This window comes from Falco punctatus (assembly GCF_963210335.1).
Source record: "Falco punctatus genome assembly, chromosome: 6".
In the NCBI taxonomy this organism is placed as follows: Eukaryota; Metazoa; Chordata; class Aves; order Falconiformes; family Falconidae; genus Falco; species Falco punctatus.
Genome location: NC_137585.1, coordinates 12,701,731 through 12,719,185, shown reverse-complemented (window position 1 = coordinate 12,719,185; position 17,455 = coordinate 12,701,731). Strand labels below are relative to the sequence as shown.

The window sequence follows — 17,455 nt, the reverse complement described above, 5'->3', positions numbered from 1 at the left end:
GCAGCACCCCCCGCAGGCAGGGTAAGGGGACGCCGCGCGGGGCGGCCGCCCCTGTCGCATTCCAGCGGGACTACTTTCCTCCGCTCGCCCCCTCCGCCGCGTGCGATGCGGCCTGCGGAGCAACACCGGGCCGGGAGGAGCGGCGCTACTTTCTGCCACAGAGCAGGAGCGGCGGCACAAAGGCGGCGGCCGGTCTCTCGCCGGGGGAGAGGTGCCTGCGGCTTGGCTGGGTGGCGTGGGGCACCTCGGTGCCCTTTAGGGCCTCCAGCTGCCAGCGCTGCCCACCCGCTGTCGGGAAGGCCGCGCTGGTGCCCCCGAGGCGAAGGCTGCGGCGGCCCCTCGGCCCTTCCCCAGGGCCCGGCGCGTGGGTCAGCTGCGGGGTCACGGTGGCCTTTAAATACCTGCCGGCCTGCGCTGCCCCACCGGCTGGAATAGGAGCAAACCTGGGGGCAACGGGCTGTAATACTAGCGGGTCGCTTGTTGAGCGGGGGGAATAACCTATTGGGTAAAACTAAGTTTCAATTAATACTCCCGGTGTGGAGATTGAAGAGCGGTGATTTTGATCTTTCCCAGACAGAGGCAGTAGGCGTTCTTTATGAGCAGGAACTGGCTGCTTGGCTGATGCAATGGTGTGTGATTTACATCCCGGCACTTTTGGGGTGGCTTGGGTTTTTGTTGCCCTTGATAAACTAAATGTAGTAAGCTGGGTTTGTGCTGCTTAGAGCAGTAGTTACAAATGAAAAAAATTAAAATGAGTGGCCAGTGTGCTGTGTTTAAGCATAATTTACTGTTCCCCTTTCATATCTATGCCCTTTTCTTTCTGAAGAGGTAAAAAGTTAAATGATTCTGTAATACACCCTCACTTCAAAAGAAAAAAAACACAAAACTTCCCTCCTTACCTACTTCTTTCATTCCTAATAAATAATGCAAAACACAGCTTTCTTGCATTTCCTCTAGATTAGAAAATCTACTCCAGGATTTCTACAAATAATATTAAGTCTAAATGTCATGACGTCTTCCATCCCTCATAGAGTGTGACAGCTGGTTAGTAGAGTAACAAGAGCCAGAACAACTTACAGCAAAATTCGAGATCCTTACATTCAACAGTCTGTATTATTTTCAGGATTATTATAAATTTGTGGAAACATTTAACTTTTAATTTCATATATGTTGAACATGTATTTTCATAGCTTTTCTTGTGATTACGGTAGGAGATAACATCTGGGCCAGATTAAAGGCCTGGGCACTGTAGACCTAACATCAGGCTCCTGGAGTCATGTGATACCAGAGTCAGCTTCTGCGGGGGAAAACCAAAACAGAAAAACCCTGAGCTTTTTTATGAAAAGAAGTATATTTCCAACCTTCAAGGTTGCAAAAAAACATTTTGAAAGTGTAAACAATGTGACTCAACAGCACTACCTGTCAAAGGCCAGGTCCACGTTACAAAATGTTGCCCTTGACTCTCTGCTGGATGGAACAGCCTCCTCTGTTACTGTGCTGTCAGCTGGGAAGATTAGCAAACTCGAGCAAACCCACACGGACAGAGGACAGGAGAGGCCTCCCATGCAAAAATGCACCTAGACAGTAGGTAACCCACATCTAACCCTTGTCACCACTGGATTTTGCAGGAGCAGGCAGAATAAGCACACCTTTGTATTTATTTTCACTATTTAATTGGATTTAGAGAAGAAAAAGAGGTTTGTGGAGTTTTTTTCCCTTACCGTACACTCATAATGTTGCACAATCTGTGATTAACCTCTTACGCAGTATGGCAGATCTGTAATGAATTCTTCCTATCAATCGCACAGCGCACAGCTGAGGAAAACCTCAAGACTGAACCACTGCATCACAGAACACATTTCTCTACATGCTGTTCCCTCTCACATCTTACCTGTTTATGCTGAAAACACTGGTGTCTTGACTACCTCCCTTGGGAGCCTGATCCCCTGCCTGGTTGCTCTTACTTTTAAGGACATCTTCCCTGCTGTCTGGCCTGACTGGTTTCATTTTTAGCTTCCAAACATTATATGTTGTCACCCCTCATACCGGTGCATTTCATCATTTTTCGCTAATTCAAACACTTTCCTGCTTGGATTTCCTCTGAGCCATTTCATGATTATTGGTTTCACCTCCCTCAGCCTAGCTCCTTTCCCCACAGCCTGCATAGACACAATCCTGCTCTCTCTGTTACAGCCCAGGTAGCCATTTTTGAACCCTTTTCCCCATCAATGCTTAGGACGCAAGACCAAGCCTATATTCTAAGTGTTTCTCAGCTTTACTTCTAATTCATACATGTAGAATTGACTTCATGACAGAGGTTTTTACAAAGTAAAATAGGAGGCAAGGTTACCCTACACAGAAAAGCCTTCAACAGGCAAGGTTTCTCGGAGATTATTAGGTTCTTTTATTTGAGCTTAAAGTCAATGGGAGTCAAGAGGGAAAGCCTCTTTTATTTTAGTAAGAAGCTTCCCTTGTTGCTTGCAGTTATTTTCATTAACCTTAGAAACTTTGGTTTGCTGGCTCAAATCCAAGTGTCTAACTGCTAAGAAACCTGTACAGCCTTAGCCTTACCTCTGGACTTAGTTGGTGGCTCAACTGGTGATACAAGAGCTTTCACAGGACTTTTTGTATACTCGGATTAGTGCCCAGGTTTGGTTGGTGGCCCAGCCTCACAAGCAGTTGTGTCAGCCCACAGGACAGCAAGGGACGGCAGCTGGAGCTCCTGAAACCCGCAGCGACTGCCAAAGTCGCTTTATCTTTGAACTGTGCCCTGAGTTCCAGTGGAGTCAATGGGATCTTTTGTAGGACTGGGACCAAAGTCCCTAATGAGCAAAAGCTGTTAGGAGAAGATGGCTACTCAGCAAATGAATTTGTGGCTGCCCACATCACAGAAGCCACTATCATAATTAGCTTTCTTGATGAATGTCTCAACCAGAATTAATAGGCATGGCATGGTGAAATCCTGGTCCCTCTGAAGGCAATGGCAAAATTCTCACTGACTTCAAAAGGGCCAAGGTTTCATACTGAAACGAGCTCAAGTCCTCTCTTGCCCCCAGCAGGAAAGTCTGCAGCTTGGGCAATGGGATGTGACGTAGTGATGACTTCACCAGTGATGCCTGTTACAACCATATAGCAGATAAAATAGCACACCCTGACTTGCGGCATCATCACTTTGATGATTTGCCACTTTGCCTAGGCCACAGTTTTATTTATAATGAAAAATGCTTCATCCAGCTCTTCCCTAAAACAAAATCAGCTGTAATAAATGTGATAGATATGCCTGACAAGGTTTATTCTGTTCCAAGAGTGCAATGGGTTCACCATAGTGTTCCTCCTTCGATAAATAGAGTACCAGATGATCTCTTCCTTCCTAAACTTCAATAACAAGCAGACATACTTTTCCCCTCACTTTTACTCCCATACTGTATAAACTGCACCTTTTCACCAGGACATAGGCAGCTTATGAGCAATTTCCTTGGACTGGTAGTCATGTCTCCAGACCAGAAATTTTCTGCAGGCCATGAGACCTTACTTGGTTTTGCAGTTACTGTCTGCAGGGTTCCCCACAGTCTGTCAAACCATAGCAAAAACCAGCACTCCCACTACTTCTGAGGCAATCTTCCCATCAAACATCTCATCAAATCCATTTTTTATCACATACAGAGTTGCCTCTTCTCCCTGCATTTCAGTACTACCTTATTTTCCCCACCTGTTAAGTATAATACTCATTCTTTCTTTCCCATCTCCTCTACCAGAAGAGGTTGCCTGGTGCCCAGGAGGAGAACTGTGTTTCTTTGTGGCTAAAAAAAAATCCTTACAACAAAAACTTCACAGAGGAGAAGGTGCTTGAGTTCAGCAGCCCATACAGGCGAGCTAGTCCAACAGGAATCCGGCTATATCCCCAAGGGGAGATATGAAATAAGATGACCTGAAAGGCTTGGGCATTTTCTTTATGCCTTCGGAGGAACGTTTGGACTCCTGCTGCTGGTGCATCTGAGGTCAGGCTGTCTACCTACTTACTACCTCTTTTCTCCTCTTCCATCTCCCAGGGAGTTGAAAACAGCACTGCCTGAAGATACGCTTCTTCAGCGGTCATGTTCTCAGTGTGAACCGTGCAGGATTCTGATTTTAATTTGGCGCTGCCCACCAGACCACAGGGCAAGTCCAAGACTTCCCTTATGAATATCTACCCGTGGCTATATTTCAAAGCCAAATTATGAAAATGTCATTTGAGAAAGTTACAGTTCTAAAATTTGTAAAGTACTTCAATGCTAGGTCGATACAGTGAAAACATCCTTTTAAAAGAGCTCAAATGTCAGGCTGAGAGACACCAAAACACTATTTTGTTTTAGTTTGCTCAAATTTTCAAAACCAGTCAGCATCTGGGCTCTATTAACCATAACATGCATGCCTTTTAAGCAACAACAATTTAAGAATATTTCCTTTTCAAACCCCTTTCATGGAGTTCAGCATTTTGCAATATGCATCCATAATATTTAACAATTCTGCTTTGCACTGCAGCCTTTGAAGTTTAAAACTTAGTTACTGGTAAAGCTTCATACTTTTGCTCACACTATTTTAGTCATAGGGATTAATTACTAGAATTTATGCCTATGGTCAAGAAAGGTAAATCACTGTGTCATAGTAATTAGCAATCTTTCCTACAACAATTTTTAATCTTTTATGTAATGTACACGGTGTGACACACCATTTGTGCGTAGGAAAAGAGCTCATTTGCAACTTGAAATAGCCACGTCTGGGTTAAAGCACTGTACCATGGAAGTGCAGTATATGGCAAGCAAAAACACTCATCCCTCCAATTCAAAGTGAGAGGAAGATTCATATTTATGTTTCATATTTATATGTGTGCGTTTATATCCACGTTCATGTTCCTATTTTCTTTATACCTGTACTTTAGATTTAGATTATTTGTATTCATATACAAATTAGTCTGCAATTCAGCCAAGACACTAAGCACCTCAAGAATATGCCTATGGATCATCAATCGTGATAACTTTTCCAGGGTGTTGTTTTTATTAGCTGTTAGGTAAGTTCTCAAAATAGGCTAGAGAGGCAGGAGGCGTTCCTCAGAGTAGAAAGGAGTGCCCTCTAATGGTTTCATGTCTGCTATGAAGCACTCTTCGAAGAGACTTGTAAGGTAAGGTCACACAAATCCAAGACGTTGGAACAATTTATTATTTCAAGGAAAATCCAAATCTTTTTTTTACCCTCTTAATTGCTTTATAGGTAGCAATTGAAAAATAAGATGGAGGCATATTCTTGGTAACGTTTTCATTAAATTACCATTACCCAGGATTTCTCAGAGAAAAATCAATGCCTCTGACAATTCAGAACTATTACTCGCACTCTGTTCAACAAGTTTTGTGTTTCACTGTGGGAAACATGTTTCAAGGCCTGGAAAGATAGCATGCAGGACATATATAAGTCCCCAGTTATTTCCAGAATCATAAAAATGATCGTGAATGCCCTAGAGCATGATACTGCTCTTGAATGAGTAAACTTCAAGGACAAAAACCTTACCTTTTTTTAAAAAAAAACTTTAAATCAACTAATCACAATGCAAATAATAGTTTTAATTAGTCCTTGCTCACTTCTCATCTAATGAAATCCCAAGACAATCCACAGTGGCTGATACTACAGTCTATCCTTTTTTAACAGGCATTGCCAGTAATTTAGGTAGTGAATTTCTAGTTTATTAAAAACACGATGATCTTTGCATCAAAGCTATAGGACTTGGAGGGAATGGCTGAAGTGGAAACTGTGCTAAATTCTAACCCCTGTCCTGCTATCAAGTTCAGGGTATGCTGTAACCACCTATGCCTCCACAAAAGATATTTGAAATACAGGCACAGGACAGAAAAACACTCGGTGCACACATTCGTCCTGGCCATTAGCTCAAGTGTCTCACATTGATTTCATCACCTGTTAAAGCAGGGATGAGTGTGGGTCCTTAGGCTTGCAGAGGCTCTGTATATAAAGGTTTCCATGGCTTATGGCCTGTAACTCATTCTTCATGTGATGAGGGGATGGAAGAAGCAATTATATATAGTTGAAGTCTCATTTGCTGCTTTTCCATCTCCATGAGTTCTTTGAATAATTTCCTTACAGTGTGGACTTCGATAAAGACTCTTCCAGTACAGCTGGCAAGTAAATGTAGGTAAGTGACAAAGGAAAATGCAGAAAAAGACAGACCCACTCCCCAAATATATTTGTTAAAACAGTTGTGCCTGCCATAAAGATATTATTGAAGGATCATCATACTCTATTTTGGAATAATTAGATTATATTTTCTCCTCTCAAGAAAAAATAGTGATTAGAGTGAGGCTATCCAATCCATTCCTCATCCTTCCTTCTTCCACCCCCTCCCCAGTCAAACCCACAAAGACAGTATTTCGTCACATGGATCTTTGAATAAAAGACAGGGAATTGTGTCTGAATAGCCCTGGCTCATAAAGCTCCTTCCAATGCCTTTTTCAGTGTCAGAGCTTTGCAGTTAATGCAACTTCTACTAATTTTTTTCCTTACTACAATTGTGAAAAAATCTAATACCTTTAGAATAATCTGAAAAGAGCTTACACAGAACAAAATCCCCGTTTAATCTTGGCATATTAAGAAATCTTTTCTTTGAACAATACATTTAAAATGCTATTTTCCCCAAACACTTTTTTTTTTTTTTTTTAAGATAAGTAAAGCCCTAAGTGTTGAAAGAAATGATGTTTTAGAGTCCTGTCTTCATTTGTGGGTTAGGAATCCTGGCACTTTAACTGGAAGAAACATTAGTGAGGATATATGTATCCTATGGTACACTGTGGCAGTAAATCATGAATTCAGTATATCAAAAGGTGTTCTAATCATCAACTGAAAAAAAGCAATGGGAGCCACAGACCCAAACCACTTGAAATAGGAGAAAAAAATGCTTGCAGAGCACCATATATACCAGTTGTTTAGTTGTTGCTCCCACTTTGTGTACTGCCCCTCAGTTAGAGTCACAGAACCGTAGCATCATGGAATGGTTCAGGTTGGAAGTGACCTTTAAAGGTCACCTAGTCCAGCCCCTCTGCCATGGGCAGGGACACCGTCCACTAGACCAGGTTGCTCAAGGCCCCATCCAGCCTGGCCTGGAACCGTTCCAGGGATGGGGCGTCCACAGCTTCTCTGGACAACCTGTTCCAGTGCCTCACCATGCTCATTGTAAAAAATGTCTTACTTATGTCCAATCTAAATCTACCCTCTTTCAGTAGAAAACCATTGCTCCTTGTCCTATCACTACAGGCCCTTGTGAGAAGTCCCTCTCCATCTGTCTTATAAGCCCCCTGTACTGGAAGGCCACTGTAAGGTCTCCCCGGAGCCTTCTCTTCTCCAGGCTGAACAACTCCCAACTCTCTCAGCCTGTCTTCACAGGAGAGGTGTTCCAGTCCTCTGGTGATTTTTGTGGCCCTCCTCTGGACCTTTTCTAACAGGTCCATGTCTGTCTTGTGCTGGGGACCCCAGAGCTGGATGCAGCACTCCAGGTGGGGTCTCATGAGGGTGGAGTAGAGGGGAAGAGTCACCTCCCCCAGCCTGCTAGCCACGCTTCTTTTCATGCAGCCTGGCATACAAGTTGGCTTTTTAGGCTGCACGTGCACATTGCTGTCTCATATCTAATTTTTCATCTACCAGTATTCTCAAATCCTTCTCTGCAGGGCCGCTCTCTATCCATGCATTACCTAGTCTGTATTGATAATGAGGATTGCCCCAACCCATGTGCAGAACCTTGCGCTTGGCCTTGTTGAACTTCATGAGGTTCACATGGGCCCCCTCCTCAGGCCTGTCAAGATCCCTAAGGATGGCATCCCTTTCCTCAAGTGTTATCAACTGTGCAGTTGATAGCTGAAGCATTCAGCTTAGTGTCAGCTGCAAACTTGGTAAGGATGCACTCAATCTCACTATGTCATTGGTAAAGATATTAAACAGTATCAGTCCAAATACAGACCCCTGAGGGACTCCACTTGTTACTGATCTCCATTTTGACATTTGGCCATTGACAGCAACTCTCTGGATGCGGCCATCCAGCCAATTCCTTATCCATCAAATAGTTCATCCATCAAACCCATATCTCTCCAATTAAGCAAAAAGGACGTTCTGCACATTCTGTAGCTTTTACAAAACAGCAAGGTTTGGGCAACCTGCACTTGTCCTCACTCTATTTATTTGGTTTACCTCACTGAATGACCACAGTCTACAAGCAGAAGAGCTGTAGCTCTTGGTCTCATTCAGTGCCCCAGCAGCTCCCCCAGCTTCTGCATAGAAACTTTAGAGTACTCAGCTATGTATCTGCCAGTTCTTTTTATTATTCTTTCCATTAAATACACATCATGGTTTATACTTACATGAACACAAAACATTGGAGATTTGTGCCTGTGGTGTAGCTGGAACAATTGTCATGGCTCTTTGAGACAAACAAAGGACAAAATCTGATCTTAGATACTGTTTTTCATTTCAAGCACATTCAGAAGGACCATGAGCAAAAAGCACTCAACATTATGCAGCCCTGGGTCCTTGACATATGGATCACCCAGTAATTATTTTGCTACAGAGATACCATTTCAAAAGAAAGTTTAGAACATCAAAATTCAAGTTTAAAACATTCTTAAGCTTTACACAGGAAGATCTGAAAACTGAAGCAAAACCCAACCTAGCAAATACAAAGGCAAATTCCCATTCTCTTACCCTGTGCAAAACCTCCAACAAAAACCTCTTGAACAACGGACAGACAATGGAACGGCTGTGCAGGAAGAAAAGGTACAGGATAGATACCGAGTTGTCACAACTGATGGAAACAGGGTGAAATAAATATAAGTTGAGCTGACATAAAGATTGAAGCAAGATTTGTTAAATTTAGGTCAAAAGCCAAATGAGAAATATGCAGAGTCTTTCCTGGAGAGACCCATCTTGTTTTACCAGGTCCATTACGAGACCTGCAACCAGGGTCATTTCTAATTAGGACTTACTACATTCAATCAGGTGAAAATTAACTAAAGGGAAAAAAAAATGTGTTCAGTTACAAAGTTATAAACTTTACCTCAAAAACAAGACTCATCTTTTGAATTCACCTTTCAAGCCTGCTTTCCTTCTACAGTCTCATCTGGAAGGTAGGTGTCAACTGGTAAAGTGGGTACAAGAACCAGTATGTCACTTGGCAGCTGATGCACAGTGACTTACTGTTGTGCAAGGTCATGGACCCCAGCTGTTGCATCTGCCCACTCCAACTCCATCTGGATTGCCTCCCAGGACAACCTTCTTCTATGTTACAAACACCTGATGTTTTACAGAGTCATTTACAGACACAAGGAAGTAAGCTGCACTGTAACCGCTTGTAGCACATAATGCACTTTATTGGTTGCTATTTTTGCTGTTGCTGGTGTATGCAGACTGAGTTCCTGGAAATCACTTTCATGACCAGTTTATGGGGTAACCAGTGGAGATGTCTGCTGTCACCAGTGACACCCATTTCTGGCAACTGCAAAAACACCATGGCACTTGAACTACCTTCAATCTCACCCCTGAGATGGAGTCTCCGGCATCTTTCTGGGAAAGCTTACACTCTCTCTGCTAGATGTAGCATGTGGACAGGGGACAGACTTCAGCATTCAAGCCTGTCATTTTTCAAACTCTACCATCCCTTACAACATTCATTTGGATGGGGTATACCTTCATGTTATGTATTTGTTTGTATAGGAAAGCCACGTGTTTCTTTAGTTTAGCAGTGAGCAGCATAGCATGGGCTGTTCTCACTTGCTTAAAACTACACCTCACAACTTACTTTTTGCCCTTTCTAAAATGGAGTGCTCTGTAAAGGCAACATATAGCATGTGTCAAATCTGGAGTCTTTCCAGAAACAGTGCCTGAGTTATGACATGGTGGAAAAACATTTGATCTCCTTCTTGTGTGCCCTGAAACAAAACAAAGACAACATTGTCATAGTTAAATAATCAGAAGCATCTGGGAAAATGGTCTTTGGATTCTTTCAGAAATATTACCTCTGGGCTGAGGAGTCCTGTCATCCTATAAGGCAATTGTTTTGGAAAGTTATGAGCCACTAAATGGGAGGACTTGACTTATAGCCATGAAATATGTGCTGGAGGACCTCCCACTGACACCAAAGGGAGTTGCACGCACAAAGACAGAGCAGCACGCAGCCACTGAAGTAAAGGGGTCATCTCATTCATAACTTACTTGGAAGATCCAAACTTATTTGGATCCTCACTTGAAGGACCCAAATAACTTACCTGGAGGATCCAAATCCTTACACAGAAGGATTTCAGTAGTGTCAGTGGAACTTGGATTTAGGGGTAGGGAAAAAAGGCTCTTTCATGAAAGCAAACAGAAAAATTCAGAAACTAATCAACAAGCAAGCCTACAGGAAATCTGTGTCGTAGTGAGGAGTTTACTACCATCTTCCTAGCACAAGACTAAATTTTTTAACTTTGTGCAAATTTTCAGTCTAGGTGGTGTTGAGAAGAGTTGCAAAGGTCACAGTGTCAAAGCCTAAGCACCACTGATCACATCCTTCTCTCAGTGTAAGCGTGGGCACAGAGAAAACCTGGTGCTGCTCCCAGTGGCTTTTGAATGTTCAGCCAGAACCCAGCTGCTTCTCTGATGTGGCAGGTACCAAAGCACCTTGTAAGTACTTGTACGTTATATAGCCACCCTCACCATCCTAGAATTTTGAAGAAACACCTTTGTGGTCTTTAGAGTGACTGCTCAAATCAGCAATGCATGTTTCAAAACATACCTATGGTTTAGCCAATCTAACCTACATTTGAAGTTGTTCTGGATGTTAACTGCATGTTATATGTCTTTGGGAAAATACAGTGTGCACAAATTATCTGTCAGCTATTCCGGGGTGTTGTCAGCATGATGGAATTTTCAACTATTTAAACAAATAAATTATCTTTCTATTAAAAACAAAGCAAACCAAAAAGAAGGATCAGAACACCTTGCACATGACATAGCTAAACTCTTTTGCCACTTAGCATATTTTATAGCTTGGAAGGAGAGCAGTAAAGAACAGACGCTAATGCCCTCAGGTTTTGTGGGTTTTTTTCATGAAGTGAACCACTATACAGGAAGCAGTAATCCAGTGTAGTTGTACTGAAATCTAAAAAATACTTTTATTCATTGTTTATAGTATCTACCAAACACAGAGGACAAAGAGCAGTTTTATGCTTTACACTTCGATATCCTCAAGAAGTGTAGACACCTAGAAGAAAAAAACTTAAGACTGTGAGATTAAGAGTCAGCATAAGCTTCCTGAAGATGAAGAAAAATTTTCAATGTAACCTGAAGGTAGGGCTCTTCAGGTGACTTACCTATCAAGAAGCTGGTAAAGCATGTGGGGATGGTATGTACGTTCCTGAAGGGATGTGTGAGAAGTTTAAATGATGAGGGGATGCAGGTATCCCACAACTATCAATGAACAGGGAGGTAGAGAAATGTATTACCTGCATGAGAGACTGAGTAATGCATAGGAAGGGCCCAGCAGTCTTGGCCAGTTTCAGGAGTGTGAGAGCACGAAGTATTGTTCCTCTGTATGAAGAGATAGTGGGTGGGAACTGTTGATTGCAATAGTGGCACTTTAAACTCTATGTTTGTAGCATTATGGAGTGTGGGATGGTGGTATCAAAGCAGTATTAAATGGTGTCATCAGATTCAAATCCACTAAGATGGTTTTGTAGGAGGAAGAAAAATAAAGTTCTGTTTTGAAACTGTCTTCTCATGTCATTTTTTTTTTGGGGGGGGGGGGTTGGTTGGTTGGTTTTGTTAGCTGGTTCGTAATTTACTTGAAAGAATCCTAAGTATAAGCATTTCCTACTCCTACAGGATTACAATAAACTGAAACACTATTTGAAGAGAACTCACTATACTGAGCTTGCAGCCCTTTGAGGTAGGGAGTACGTACTCATCTCACCCATCTCAAAAAGATCTGCAATTTATTTCTTTATGACTGTTTGCAGTGGTTATAAAATTTGGGCTTTCTATTTGCCTTGCTGTACAATACCACAAAACAGTTTTGTTCATGACGGTCTACACACCTTATGATTGCTCAGCACTATAAAGCAAAACCATGAAAACCGGTAGCTACAGCATGTATTACACTCTCCAGGTGATTAAAGTCAATCTGCTTTTGGCCTCATGCTGTAATATAACTGGTTGCCTTCAGAAACACCTACCTGAGTGCACAAGTTGTTATCATATTGTGATGGCTAACCGTCCCGTTACATGTGTGGTGCACGGTGAAGACCATAGGAGATGTCAATGGACAAACAGAAAGCTGCACGTAAGTTTTTGATAAACAGTGTTAATAAGCGTAACAAACTAGGATTTTTTACAGTTACTCTGTCTCACTCCTTTCTGTTTCTTAATACATGGGCATTATCCAGATAAATAAATAAGCTCCAAAAATGCATATAATTAAGCACCATAGTTGAAAAAATGATGATGGGAAACCTTCCTCTCCTGCTCTGTTAACTGGTAATGCCAGTATGTGACTAATAATGTAATCTGATTTAACATTATTGAAATACAGAAGATAATATGCTTAGTTTTGTTGTCTTCTATAGCTGTTTGCTACCACTCAGATATGTTAAAAAATTTTAGAAGTGTGTGTATATAATCCTCCACCCAGAATCTTCCAATAAACAACTTCCCTATAAAGCATTTTTTCAATGAAATAGCCATTGATTGGAAAGTTAAAAACTGAGCTAATTAAAACATTTTTATATCAGCATCCTCAAATCTTGTCAATTCTGTTTAATAAACTGCTGTTGCCCTCTAGTGTTCAAACAGAGCCTGTAAATGCCTCTCCTGAAAGATCACAACTGGTCACCTAACAATTCCATTTGTTCTTAATCCAACAAGACAAATGGACAGAAGAAAAAAAAAAAAAGTATTTCAGTACACTGCCTAATATCTACTCTACTTTGCTCAAGCATAAAAAATGATTTTTAATGTAAGAACATGTAAAGTTGTTTGTTTCACTAAAAAACTGTGAAAGGCCACTCAGCTTGGCATCCTCACCAAATTAGTCATGGGACTCACGCACCTCTCCTTTACTTCTGCCTTTCACCAGGCTTGATATACTTCGCTATTTAGGTTGGAGGACAATGTTGCTAATGATACTAGCCAAAAATATACCCAGTGCTCTGAATGACCAAGAGATATGTCTGTCTGCCTTCTCTTGAATGTAACTCTACTGTACTGTACCGTATCAATTAACACCAACCATCTCTCCCTCCAACAAATTACCTACTACAGCAGAAATGCACAGTGAGGATTCAGGGGTTGTTCTCAGCACCCCTCCTGCAACGAGCTGCCGTGATGGCATGAGCAATGTAGAAGGCATCTCTCAAAGTTGTAGGTCTTCTGAAAGAAAATTATGGAGCTGCGCCTGCATTTTACAGCCCACAACTGGGCCTAGTACTTATCATTTCATTAACTCATTTCCCAGAAATGTTGTTCCCCCTCGTCATGTTCCTTGACTAGAAACCTTTGAAAATAGCTCTTAAAAAACCCAAACAAACCTGAGGTAAACAAAGTGCAGTCAACAGATAAGCTTGAACTTGAGATACTTTTCTTTTGTAATTTTGCTCACTTTTAAGAGGTTATCCAGAATGTTTTTCATTTAAGAATTGTCAGACTTAAACAATGTAGAAGACCAACTGGTTTTGAGTCTATAAAGCAATTTACAGCCCCCACATAGTAAGAATTCAACTTCTTGACATAAGGAATACTGGCTTTTCTTTGATCTTTGAATAATGGAATTTTCAGATAATTTTCTGCATAAAGGTATTGCTAGAGCTCTCAGAAAACTTGCCTTGAGGCCATTTTTGGATCACGCCTGCTTCCCACTGCACTAAGCTTGACAGATCTAAGAACCTCTTGGACATGAGTCACGTTTCATATTTTGCAATAGAATTATTTCCTTGTACTCACGACGCACCCTTCCTTCTCTGTCTTGATGTTTGTTGTTGATTATGCTGCCTGCCACATGGATACTTTGAAATCTAGTCTTTCATTCTAAAAACAAGTTTAAACTGGGTGTATGTGAAGGGAAATGTGGATAATACAAACTGGAAGTTGTGTAGTGGGCAGCAGATGCTCACATACGCTCCCACTCCTCTCTCGTTGCTGTTGAAGATCAGACGGAGCAGCTGTGCTTATTACCAGTCACATGAAGATGACCCTAGAAGTGAAGAGGGTGTGCTTTGACAGTCAGCAAGAGCTCTGTGTGTCCAGGAGGGACAGCAAGTCCAGCACTGTTGCAAGCAGCTATTTGAAGAGCCACCAGCCTGATGAGGAAAGTAGGAGAATGCCAGAAGCATTAAGATAACGCAGCCTTGTTCACCTGCTCCTGCTGACTGCAGGAAACTTTTTGAGGCAGGCACCCTCCCACAACGCAGCCACCACTTTCCTTAAAACTTAGATGTTCAGCAAATGGAGACCACAGCTTTCTGTGTATCTCCTGCCAACAATACAGTCTTTGCTATGACCCTTCACAAGTTTCTGCCTGCTCTATGATCAGGTGCCGAGTCTCAACTGTCAGGGATTTCGGTGTACTAGAACAGATTCTGTCTTGTGCATATGCCAAGTCACTTGGTCATGCCATTTGTCATGGAAGAGCTTGATTGCAACTTGCTTTACTTTGATAGTGGAAAAACTCATTCTCTTGGATACATATTGCAAAAACCCTATGTGCTACAAGGTGGTGAGCTCTTTAGAAAAGGCACATTCAGGTTTGCAGCATGTGGTTTTAAGGACAGCTTGTGATGTATGCAGAAAGAAACATTAAAGATAAACATATATCCATAAACTACATGTAGCTAAGGAAAATTAAGCCATGTTATGTGTGCTACAATTCTTACTGTTTGTACCTAAAACCATTTGAATGCACAGCTCTACAACTAAGTACTCCTTTAAGGCTACAAATAGAGTAAATAGGACTGCTAGACAATCGTGTAACACCATGGAGTTTGGTGCAAATAGCACTGAAAACACCCACGTGCTGCACATGCACTCAATTTATTAGGTGCGCTTCTATTCCACTGATCTTGTCACACTACAAATTAAGCTCTTGAAATGTTTTTTCTTCTTAAATATAAGACCTTCTTTGCTTAACTTGGATTTGAGTGTTTATTTTCAGAATTCAGATTTCAGAATAAATCAAAAATGACAGACATTATAGTTCAGTGTAGAAAAAGCAGTTTTCTTCCCCACCAAAGCCATCCGCCGCTTTCCCATTAGTGGCCAAAAAAGGAATCCATCCTCTTCTGAGATTTCAATACCTACTCTTTTGTTTCAGAGTTGTCCTCTCAAAGATGAGAGATGGTCCTCATAATCTTGTTCCCTCTTCCCATCATACGTCAGAATAAATTCCATTGATCAAGTAATCCAGCCTGGTATAATGCCTCTTCTGAAGAGATTCGTGTATTTTCTTCCCTGTCAATGCAATAACTAGTAACAAGAATATCACCCCAAAAAGCAAAGCTGCCACAAGGCTGCTTTTTTCTCCCAGCTGAATGACACCTTTCCCTCTCAGAGCACTCTCTGGCAGGTAGCTTTCTGCATCCAATGGGTCATAACCCTGAGAGTCATTTTGGGAAGATGTGGGGGAATTGCTAGTAGACAGAGTGAAACCTGAAAAAGAGAGGAGGGTTATGTGGCTGGTATGGTTGGAAGAGACAACTGTTGGCTCAGGAGGGCTGGCTGAAGTTCTTAGCCCTGGTGGGGCAGTAGCAGATCTGGAATTCATGGTCACCCACTTGATTGTAGAAGTAGAAGCAGAAGTCGTGGGACTGGAAAGAGGAAAGTGAGTAACAGCCATGCTGGTGGCAAGAATACCAGGCTTAGCTCTAGTGGCTACAGTAGGTGGAAAAGTAGCTGTGGTGGTGGTGACAGTTGTAGGTTTAGCACCACCAGGATGCAGAGAGGTTGTATGAGACTCCAGTCGCATGGTACTCATAGGCACAGGAACAAGAGTAGTACTAGTGGGTTCAGGAGCGCTAGACTGGATGGTGGGGAACAAAGCTGAGGGGTTTCCAAGCTGAACAGCAGAAGATATGTTTGGCGGCACGTTAGCTGCTTTCTGACTTGGGGTGGGGTCTAAGCTCTCAGGATGTTCTGCCCTTTGAGATTCAGGAAAAACTGTATGAAATGCAATGTTGTCTAAATGCTTGACCACATGGTTCAGGAGTTCAGATGCCTGATGAAAGGCAGATTGTTGCAAAGCAGCACTACGATTCTGAGGGCTAGTTTGACTGCGAGAAATAACGGCTCCAGCATCTGAAGATGAATATTCATTTGAAGAAATGTCCTCACTTTTGAATGATGTATCTTCTGGGGCATGTGTGTCTGGAAACAGAAAGGAAATACCAGTATTTAATTATTAAATTTATTTTTGACTACCACAGGCTTAGTCTAGTTGTATTTCTTAGTAAAAGTGATACAAGGGTGCTCCAGAAAGCAACTAATGAAACTAACGAGGCATCATGATCTTCCTTTCTTTGAAACGTGCAGAGTGACTTCTAAATTCTGTCTGTGTCATAAGGCCTGTCAGCCTTTAGCCCAGGCACATCAGACCCTGACTGTAACTTCTTACAGAATTCACCTGTGCAGTGAGAACATCCCAATCTGATTGTTTTACACTCATACTGCATGCAGGTAAGCATTTATCGAGACGTGAAAAGCAGAGTGAGTAGGCCCATTGCCTTCAAACTATTCTCAGCCTCTATCAGGTAAGAAGTACATATCACCAACCTCACTTTTGTTAGGTGCACATATTTGCACCTAGCCGAGGTGATTATATACTACCCTTTCTTTTAATATCCAAGTACCCTGTGATTGCTTGACACAATTCAATTCACGTAGAAAAACTGTCTTATGATACAAGGTGGCAATAATATCCCCCTTTTGTAGGCCCTTTTAATCACATACTGATTTGTAGGAAAGACCTGAGCTTCTACTGCCTGGCTAGAAGAAAGACACTGCTCCAGGAGCCTGCGAGGTATTTGCAGTGAAGACCTCCACCAGAAGCAGACTACACTTTGTAATTTTTTCAAAAGTTGATACATATTCCATGCAAAACGGGTGGGTGAATGTCACTTAGCAGTATTTGGAAGCAGGACAAGTGTTAAGTGGCAGAAATTCCATACAAACAATAATCCTAGCAGCTACCTGATTCTACACAGGTATTATCAAAAGACTTTGGATGACATGAACTGTTGGAAAGACTGGCTAATTGTTATCATTCATATTTGTATACATAAATATATATGTATATAAAGTTTACATTTATAATTATTTTATAGATATATTATCATGTAGTACTGACTTTCATCCCTTTTTTTATAGAAGCAAAAAACGTTTGTCAATTCCACTGGAATTTAAATAAATAACA

The 17,455-nt window shown here is 41.7% G+C and overlaps 1 protein-coding gene across 2 annotated transcripts in view; it reads right to left on the bottom strand.

Annotated features, from left to right (window-relative positions):
• Window positions 1-12: 12 nt before the first annotated feature.
• MANSC1 (MANSC domain containing 1) overlaps window positions 13-17,455 on the bottom strand; it is a 342,189-nt gene continuing 324,746 nt past the window's right edge. For both annotated transcript variants that reach the window (XM_080392420.1, XM_080392419.1), the window contains one exon: window positions 13-16,410. In XM_080392420.1, coding sequence (XP_080248546.1) covers window positions 15,416-16,410 — 995 coding nt within the window. In that variant the 3' untranslated portion in view covers window positions 13-15,415. The remainder of the gene's footprint in view (window positions 16,411-17,455) is intronic.